The sequence below is a fragment of the Myotis davidii genome, unplaced genomic scaffold (genome assembly GCF_000327345.1).
Source record: "Myotis davidii unplaced genomic scaffold, ASM32734v1 scaffold164, whole genome shotgun sequence".
Classification (NCBI taxonomy): Eukaryota; Metazoa; Chordata; class Mammalia; order Chiroptera; family Vespertilionidae; genus Myotis; species Myotis davidii.
In genome coordinates, this window is record NW_006296417.1 from 1,804,906 (window position 1) to 1,815,064 (window position 10,159).

The following is a 10,159-nucleotide window of genomic DNA, read 5'->3' on the forward strand; positions in this document are numbered from 1 at the left end:
TGCCAAGAGGGAGGTGGGCCCGTGCCCGGCGGTGATGCGCGCTCACAGGGCTGGAGGGACAGACAGCAGGCGCTTCTGCTCCCAGGTAGGAGGCTGGAAGGCCAAGGGCAAGCAAGGTCAAGGTGCTCCACTCAGGTGTGCAGATGGCCATCGTCTGCGAGGAAGACCTGATCTCTCTCTCCTTTCGTTTTAAACGTCTGACTTTATTGATCTTTTACAGAGAGGAAGGGAGAGGGATAGAGAGTTAGAAACATCGATGAGAGAGAAACATCGATCGGCTGCCTCCTGCACACCCCCCACTGGGGATGTGCCTACAACCAAGGTACATGCCCTTGACCGGAATCGAACCTGGTACCCTTCAGTCCGCAGGCTGATGTTCTATTCACCGAACCAAACCGGTTAGGGCTTATCATGTAGAACCATTGAGCCACACCGGCCGGGCCAGCCGGAAGCCTAGTTTCTGGGTGAGCACACACCTATTGGATGGATGGAGGGAACTCAGTTTTGCAAGCCGGATGCCACCATCTGTGGGGCGGGGGACTTTGACCACGGGGATAGACCTGCCTGTGCAGCTCCTCCCAGAATGCTTAGCAGGACTAACTTGGCAAACCCAGAAGGCTGGGAAGCCCAGTGGTCATTGCTGGGCAGCATTAAGCGTGTCCGAGTGACAGTTGCCCTCGTAAAGCTGACCCTGCTACGATGTCGCCTTGTCTCTGTTCCCGGCTGCGTTCTAAGCCGGGCAGGATTTACCGGTGAGTCACTCTCTGGACGGTACAAGCGGTTATTGATCGAGCCTTCCCGTTAATCCCGTGAGCAGTTTAGACACGGATGAGCCCGTCTTAGGGTGTCTGTGACCCAGGATCCCCGCGTGCGGGCTGCTGACACCTGCAAGGGGGCGTTTCTCGTGCCTGAGCGTGGGGTACGTGGACGTGAAGGGGGTGCCTGCTGCCCGGGCAGGGTTTGCTCCCCGAGCTCCGCGTGGGGATGGTAGAAGTCATGGTCCTTTTATGGAAGGCCCGTTCACCACCTCCTTCTTGTCTCGGGCAGCCTGTTGCCCTGCAGGCCCCACGGTCAGGGCCGCCATCGATTCTTACCCACTGAGGGCTGGGGGGAGGTTAGGGTTAGGTATCAGACACAATACACCAGTACAGACCCTGGAAACCTCCTCTTACTCATTTTTTTGTTGGCCCTCACCCGGGGATATTTTTTCTTTTTTTTTATTTAAATATTTTTACTGATTTCAGAGAGGAAGGAGAGGGAGAGAGAAACATCAATGATGAGAGAGAATCATGGACCGGCTGCCTCCTGCACACCCCACACTGGGGATGGAGCCGGCAATCCGGGCCTGTGCCCTGACCGGGAATCGAACTGTGACCTCCTGGTTCTTAGGTTGGTGCTCAACCACTGAGCCACGCCGGCCGGGCAGGAGATATTTTTTCCATTGATTTTTGGAGACAATGGAAGGGAGGGAGAGGAGGCAGAGAGAGAGAGAGCGAGCAAGAGACAGAGAGACACATTGATGAGGGAGACACATAGATGGGTTGCCTCCTGCCTGTGCCCCGAGAGGTGTCTTGAAATGTGAAATGTTTCGGGTCCCAAGCTCATTGAGCGTTCAACCTTGGGAAGGGCGGAGGAGGCTAAGCTTGGGGTGGGGGGACGCCGTGAGCTCTCTCAGTCCTTCTCAGCTGCATCTTGAAACAAAACCCCAATTGGCAGAGCCTTTCGTTATGGGACAAGGTAGGCCTAGGGGCTGGGACCACAGTGCGAGGGGCTTACTGACCGGTTCCTGTTCCCTGGCCTTTCTGTGTATCACATCTCAGCTCTCGTAAGATTCAGAAAATAATGCGAAATGCCTGAGATTTCTGAAATTCCTGGCCTGGGAGACCTGACTCCATGGAGGAGTCGGCCATTTCGGCTTCAGCCATTTTCCCAGCGCCCAAGATTTGTAATGCCTGGAGCATGTGTCTGTCTGTCTCTCTCTCTCTCTCTCTCTCTCTCTCTCTCTCTCCCTCCTCCCTCCCTTCCTTTCCCTCCCTCTCCCCCTCTCTTCCTCCCTCTCTCTTTTTCTCCTTGAAAGGCAGCCGTTGAAAGAAAAAAGAAATAGCAGAATCCCCATCTCGCGAGCCCCACTTCCTGTGGTCCTACTTGAGCTGAAAAATAGCTTTTTGCAAGTCAAGGCTCTCACTTGGCCTCTGTCAAAGGCGTCCTTCCCATCTCTTTGTCTGGCCGGGCTGGGTGAAGGCGGCGCTAAAAGAACGCATTTTCATCCGCCCGGAAGCGCGCAGGCCTACATTTTAAGTTCCTTCCTAGCCCTGTGGTGCGCGTGGGAATATCGTCCGGACCACCGCGGGTTAGCCGGACACTTCCAGCAGTGCCGGTGGTCTCCCTCCTCACGTTCAGGTGGATTTTTAAAGGATTTGCTCAGGTACAAGTGGTGCTTTGTGGATGCCAGGAAAGTAGGCACGGTCCGGCTGGTGTGGCTCAGTGGTTGAGCATCAACCTAGGAACCAGGAGGTCAGGGTTCGAGTCCCGCTCAGGGCACATGCCCGGCTTGCGGGCTCCATCCCCAGTAGGGGGCGTGCAGGAGGCAGCCGGTCCATGATTCTCTCTCATCATGGATGTTTCTCTCTCTCTCCCTCTCCCTTCTTCTCTGAAACCAATCAATCAATCAAAAAATACCGAGAGGCAGTGGGATGCGCCTGTTGTGCCCACCTGGCCGGTACGGGTCCCTGGGATCGTCCAGGAAGCCGCCCAGGCCATTGTGAGCGGCATCTCGGCCCCCCTGGCCTCCCGCGCCGGCCACACGCTTTGCTCGCTCTCAGATGGTGATGCCCGTCCCTCTAGCCCAGCGGTTCTCAACCTGTGGGTCGCGACCCCTTTGGGGGCCGAACGACCCTTTCACAGGGGTCGCCTAAGACCATCGGAAAACACATACGTAATTATGTATTGTTTTTGTGATGAATCACTGTGCTTTCATTACGTTCCATTTGTAACAATGAAAATACGTCCTGCAGATCAGATATTTACATGAGGATTCATAACAGTATCAAAATGACAGGAAGTAGCCACGAAAATAATTTTATGGTTGGGTCATAACATGAGGAACTGTGTGAAAGGGTCGCGGCATTAGGAAGGTGGAGAACCACTGCTCTAGCCAGTTAACTCACTGTGGGGGTGTGGACAGCCTCAGGAAGCCGCCGTTTGGGGGAAAAAAAGTTAGGAAACAAGGTCCTACTGAGTCAACCTCTTCCCCAAAACAAAAGCATCGAAGACACCCGGCCACGCTTGTCGACAACTTGTGATTTTGATGGGTTTCCGGGGTAACGCCGGCAGCCTCCCCGCTAGGTCTCCCAGAGGCCCGTCACAGCTGGGAAGGTGTGTGCCGTCTCCTTGTGTACACTGCTTGTGTCTTGCTATAGCTCATGTTTTTTCCTTTTTTTAAATGTAATTCTCACCCGAGGAGTAAGGATATTCCTTCTACTGACTTTTAGAGAAAGTGGAAGGGAAGGGGAGGGAGAGGAACATGGCTCTGTCCATCGAGCCCACCGGCTAGGGCACTGTTTGTATTTTTTTAAGATTTTCATTGATGTCAGAGAGGAAGGGCAAGGGAGAGAGAGAGAATCATCAGTGATGAGAGAGAATCATGTATCGGCCGCCTCCTGCACACCCCCCCACTGGGGATGGAGCCCACAACCCGGGCATGTGCCCTTGACCGGAATCGAACCCGGGACCCTCCAGTCCACAGGCTGACGCTCTATCCCCTGAGCCAGACCGGCTGGGGCCACTGTTTTTGTTTTTTTTAGACAAGTGGCCCAGCTTTATCGGACTGTTCGAGAGACCCAGGACCTAAGGGAGAAGCCAGGCTTAGTCTCAGAGGTGCCCTCCTTCACGCGTAGCTGGGCAAACCCCCTCCCCCCAACCGCCTTTCTCCCTCTGCGCTGTGCATGGTGGCCGCGGCCGGCCCAGATGTCACTGCCGAGGAACATCAGGAACTCAGCCGGTGTTGGTGAAATTAAATCGCCCCGGAAAAAAAAATCAATGTTAGTGAAATTAAGTCACTTGCTCTTAAAAGCAAAACAGAATAGCCGTTTTTCATATTTACTGGGCTGTTTCCTCTCTCTCGATCATTACCGTTCTGTGCGTGTGCATGTGTGTGTATGTGCGCGGGTGTGTTTAATCCTCATCCGAGGATATTTTTCCACTGATTTTTACAGAGAGTGGAAGAGAGAGGGAGAGACCGAGAGAAACATCGATGTGAGAGAAACACATCGATTGGTTGCCTCCTCCAATCAAATCGGAGGAATTTGGTTCATGGGCTGACTCTCCACTGAGCCACACTGGCTAGGACTGTGTGTGTGTGTGTGTGTGTGTGTTATGTCCCTTTCAAGGAGAAGCAGTGATGGACACAGATGACCCAGGAGGCTTTTAGATCTTGGGGATCCAGGGCTAGGTCACAGGTTGATGAATCAGAAAGGACTCATCCAACGTCTTAGCACCGATTAGCTGCAGGGAGAGCCCAAGTGCAGCTGAACGATGACTCAGAAGGCAAGTTAGGGCCTCGCCGTAGTCTCCTGCTGTCAGGGGTGTTGGTTACATCATCCCCGTCACTCGGCCGGGAGAGCCCAGCATAGAGCTGCAAGGATCGTCAGCAGACCCTACATGGTAGGGAGATTCTTTTTATAGAGAGAGGTTATATTGTTATTGATTTCAGAGAAGAAGGGGGAGAGAGAGAGAGAGAGAGAGAGAGAGAGAGAGAGAGAGAGAGAGAAACATCCTTCTGGGGCGCGCGTCCCGCCCGAGTTCCGAGGGCTGTGGGACCTCCCACTTCGTGCCCATCCCGTGGACGCTCTCCTCCTCCGGGCCCGGCTGGAGAGGGGGTGGTTACGCGGCACCCGAGTGCGCGAGTGGGTTCCTAGGCGGACACTCAACTGCTGAGCCACGCCGGCCGGGCTCAGCTGGCAACATTTCTAAGTCATTAGTTATTAATTATATTTAGGTGGTACAGTCCTCATCTCTGTGGTCCTGTATTTAGTCTCCACACGGAGTCAAGCCAGCCAGCCAGCCCCCAATCCCTTCGCCCTGGGATGCTCGCCCCTGTCCGGATCCCATAGAAATCTCCCCAGCCCTCCTCCCTGGGGGCCCTCGCAGGCTTGGTGTCTACCCCCGCCTTCCCCGCTGCATCTGGGGACCCAGGACTAGGTCACGGGTTAGTGAATCCCCGCTCCATCTTGCCTGTCCCTTGGTTGTAGTCCTACCCACTGTCTTCTCTTTTAAAGTGTGGACACAGCCCGGCCGGTCGGCGTGGCTCAGTGGTTGAGCGTCGACCTAGGAACCAGGAGGTCACGGTTCAATTTCCAGTCAGGGCACAGGCCCGGGTTGCGGGCTCGATCCCCAGGGCGGGGCATGCAGGAGGCAGCCGATCCATGATTCTCATCATTGGTGTCTCTTTCTCCAAACACATAACTTCCTCTCAACGGCAACCCCCATCTGTTGATCTTTTTAGCTCTCGCCTCTGTCGCAGCCGTCGCCTTTGCCGTCTCTCCCGGGAGCTTGTCGTCCTGGGATTAGATAAACATTTCCCTTCTGCCTTCCTTCAAGCGATTGATAAAAAATGACGATGGGTGATGGGTCGGGGTGTGGAAAGAGCCCTGTGACCTTCCCTGGGGTGAAGGATTTCTCTGGGTCGGGCTGCTTCGGGGTGCGCCTGCACCGTCCCCCACGACCCGGGCCCCGCAGTGCCGTCTGCTGGCTGCGTGGATTCGCCTGGTGGAAGCTGGGGTGCTGCCCACCTGGCTGGTGGTGTGGGAGGCTGTCCCCCACCCCCGAAGGTGTGGTCGTGCGGCTCCCTAGGGAGGGCATAACCAAGGGATTCTAGCTTCTGTGTGCTCATTCACCCCAAAGGTCACCAGAGCCCGGCCGGTGTGGCACAGTGGTTGAGCGTCGACCTATGAACCAGGAGGTCACGGTTCGACTCCTGGTCAGGGCACATGTCTGGGGTTTGCGGCTTGATCCCCAGTAGGGGGAGTGCGGGAGGCAGCCAATCAATATTTCACCTCATGTCGATGTTTCTCTCTCTCTACCCCTCCTTCCTCCCTTCTAGTCTCCCTAAAAATCAATGGAAAAAATACCCTTTGGTGAAAATTAACAACAAAAACACACGGGGACCTTCAGGAGGACCCTCAGGACAGCTTCAAGGACACAGCAGCTGTGCTCAGCAGGTGTGCCAGGGATGCTGGCCTTAGGATTGGTTCTCATCCACATCCAAGACACCCTGGCCCTTGCTGGGCCCCCTCGACTCAGTAGAGACAGGCAGTGACAGACTTGATTTTGTGTCTGGTTTCAGTATGTCGGAGAGTGACAGTGCTGTGAAGAAAAATAAATCGTGGAAAAGGTTGGGGGGCATGTGTGTGTGTGGAGAGAGAGGAGAGAGCAGGAGAGAGAGAGAGAGAGAGAGAGAGAGAGAGAGAGAGAGAGAGAGAGAGAGATATTTTAAGTCACCAGCCATCAGAACTGGGAATTATGAGCAAGCATCTGAGGGCGCTTTTAAAATATGGAGACTTACAGAATATTGCACTTGGGGCGTTTTAAGATCAGAACAGAACTTGGAATAGCCATCAGAGCAGGCAGAGTTTTGTGGGGTTTTTTGCGGAGACCCAGGAAAAGAGCTGGTGCCCCTCAGTTGCGGCAAACACCATCACCAGCCATCAGAACTGGGAATTATGAGCAAGCATCTGAGGGCGCTTTTAAAATATGGAGACTTACAGAATATTGCACTTGGGGCGTTTTAAGATCAGAACAGAACTTGGAATAGCCATCAGAGCAGGCAGAGTTTTGTGGGGTTTTTTGCGGAGACCCAGGAAAAGAGCTGGTGCCCCTCAGTTGCGGCAAACACCAGCTTTCTTCTGGCTCCGGATCCTGTAGGTGGTGGGGACAAGGGGGCTTGTGCCCCCTCCGTCGTCGAGTGAATTCTGGGTAAAGTTTCTACTTTTTCAATGAGGAGGCGGCATGTAAACACCTGCCCCACCTTTGTAAGTTCTTCCACACATGGTAGCACTGGGCGTTAAAGTGTTAACCTTCCCAGCCTAGGACTGTATCTTCTCTAGGCATTTAAAAAAAAAAAAATTGATTTTGAGGGGAGAAATCTGGGCGGGGGTAGGGGGTGGGGAGAGATATTGTTTTACTTAAATATGCATTCATTGGTTGATTCTTTTTTGTTGTTGTTATTTTGTTTGTTAATTCTCACCAGAGGATATTTTTCCCATTGATTTTTTTTTTTTTTGAGAGAATAGAAGGGAGGGGAGAGGAGGTGAAACAGAGGGAGAAGAGAGAAAGGGAGAGAGAGAGAAACATGGATGTGAGAGGGCCACATCCATTCGGTGCCTCCTGCATGTGCCCCAATCAGGGCAGGGAATTGAACCCAAAATCCAGGTATGAGCCCTTGACCGGGAATCGAACCCATGACCCTCCAGTGCGCGGGCTGACGTTCCAACCACTGAGCCATGCTGGCGAGGACCATCAGTCGAGTCTTGTACACACTCTGATCAGGGATTGAACCAACCACCACCTCTGTGTATCAGGATGATGCCCTAACTAACTGAGCTACCCGGCCAGGGCCAGGACTACCTCCCTCTTCTGCGTGCCTGAGCTGTTCGGTCCTGGTTCCAGGCAGGACAGCGATGGCTCTCGCGTGCGGCGCCGAACAGTTTTTGCCCATTGACAATGACTGACGCTTCGTGTTTAATTTCCTGCTCCCAGCGTTCCCCCGTGAAATGCAATCCCTCGCTTCCATCCTCACGATTGCCTCCTGAACGTGCCAGGTGGCGGGGACGGTTGTCTGCGGGGGAGACGCATGTATATATACAATGTAAACACGTTCCCATTGACACGTGAAGATAAAAGGCTTAACATGAACTGCGTCTGTTTACACTGAACACAGAAAATTCCACTCGAACAAATTCGACGATAGCAGTATCAGTGTTTGTTATCATAACAGCATCTCCAGCCCCATCTTTTTTTTCTTTTTTTTTTTTTTTTTTGGTGGAGTTGCAGTGTACTGAGTAGGCGTGGGTGGAAGGAAAGCCATGCCGTTTCCCTCTGCACGTGGAGGGTTTGCTCACATCTCAGACGGGGGGCGGGGGGAGAGGGGGTGGGACTGCCGATTCAGCAGCCTCAGGGGCCGTGGGCTCTAGGGACACTCCCTCTCCACTCCTTTTTCTTTCTTCTTCTTCTTTTTTAACCCATTAAGCACAGTGGAAATACGACTTTTTAAAAATTATTTTTTTTATTGATTTCAGAGAGGAAGGGAGAGGGAGAGGGAGAGAAACATCCATGATGAAAGAGAATCATGGATCGGCTGCCTCCTGCACGCCCCCTACTGGGGATGGAGCCCGCAACCCGGGCCTGTGCCCTGACTGGGAGTGGAACCATGACCTCATGGTTTACAGGTTCCTTTTGCCCTGGCCGGTTTGGCTCAGTGGATAGAGCATCGGCCTGCAGACTGAAGGGTCCCAGGTCCGATTCCGGCCAAGGGCAGCACCTACCTCCGTTGCAGGCTCCATTCTGGCCCTGGTCAGGGCGTGTGGAGAAGGCAACCAATGGATGTGTGTCTCTCACATCGATATATTTTTGAAAAAATCAATGGGGAAAATATCCTCGGGTGAGGATTAACAACAACAACAACAAAATAAAAGTAACGACTTGTCACTCACGCGCGTCCCCGCCTGCTTGTGTCCCCTCTGCAGTCTGCGGCCCCGGCATCGACATCCGCAACGACTTCCAGCAGCTGAAGCGCCTGGAGAACTGCACGGTGATCGAGGGCTACCTGCACATCCTGCTCATCTCCAAGGGCGACGACTACCGCAGCTACCGCTTCCCCAAGCTCACGGTCATCACCGAGTACCTGCTCCTGTTCCGCGTGGCCGGCCTGGAGAGCATCGGCGACCTGTTCCCCAACCTCACGGTCATCCGCGGCTGGAAGCTCTTCTACAACTACGCGCTGGTCATCTTCGAGATGACCAACCTCAAGGACATCGGCCTGCGCAACCTGCGTAACATCACCCGCGGCGCCATCCGCATCGAGAAGAACGCCGACCTCTGCTACCTGTCCACCGTGGACTGGTCCCTCATCCTCGACGCCGTGTCCAACAACTACGTGGTGGGGAACAAGTCCCCCAAGGAGTGCGGCGACGTGTGCCCGGGGGCCCTGGAGGGGAAGTCCACCTGCGACCGGACCACCATCAACAACGAGTACAACTACCGCTGCTGGACCCAGGACCACTGCCAGAAAAGTAAGGGCCGCGCTGGGCTGTGCCGGCTTCCTTTCTGCTCCCCACTCCCCCCTCCGCCCCCCCGCATCCCGCCACCTCTCTCCTCGCCCTCCCTTCTCTTCCACTTGCACGGCTCGGCTCGCTTGCGCTGGGCGGTGGGTGGGGTTGTCTTGCATGTAGGACCCGCCGTGGAAGGGGTTTAGGGGGCATGGGGTGGTCTTGGTTGGCTTTCTGTAGCTTCTGGGGACTCAGGGGATGCAGGGCGTGGCGTGGTTGCCACGGAGACCATGTCAATCACACGCTAGAACAGCGATGGCGAACCTACGACACACGTGTCAGAGATGACACACGAACTCATCTTTTTGGTTGATTTTTCTTCGTTAAGTGGCATTTAAATATATAAAGTATCAAAAATATAAATCTTTGTTTTACTATGGTTGCAAATATCAAAAAATTTCTATATGGGACATGGCACCGGAGTTAAGTTAGGGTTTTTCAAAATGCTGACACGCTGAGCTCAAAAGGTTCACCATCACTGCGCTAGAAATAAGGCACCGTGTCCCTAGCTGGTGTGGCTCAGTGGACAGAGCGTGGGCCTGTGGACCCAAGGGTCCCGGGTTTGATTCCGGTCAAGGGCACGTACCTCAGTCGCAGGCTCCTCCTCGGCCCGGGCCCTGGTTCGGGGCAGGTGCGGGAGGCAACCGATGGATGTGTTTCTCTCACGTCGATGTTTCTCTCTGTCTTTCCCCCCTCTCTTCCACTCTCTCTAAAAGATCAGTGGGGCCCTAGCTGGGTTAGGTCAGTGGATAGAGCGTCGGCCTGCAGATTGAATAGTCCCAGGTTCAATTCTGGTAAGGGCACATGCCCGGGTTGCAGGCTCGATTCCCAGGAGG

The 10,159-nt window shown here is 54.2% G+C and overlaps 1 protein-coding gene across 1 annotated transcript in view; it reads left to right on the plus strand.

Annotated features, from left to right (window-relative positions):
* IGF1R (insulin like growth factor 1 receptor) overlaps positions 1-10,159 on the plus strand; it is a 147,322-nt gene that overhangs the window by 12,830 nt on the left and 124,333 nt on the right. The window contains exon 2 of the mRNA XM_015569111.1: positions 8,742-9,287. Within this exon, the coding sequence (XP_015424597.1) occupies positions 8,742-9,287 (546 nt within the window). The remainder of the gene's footprint in view (positions 1-8,741; positions 9,288-10,159) is intronic.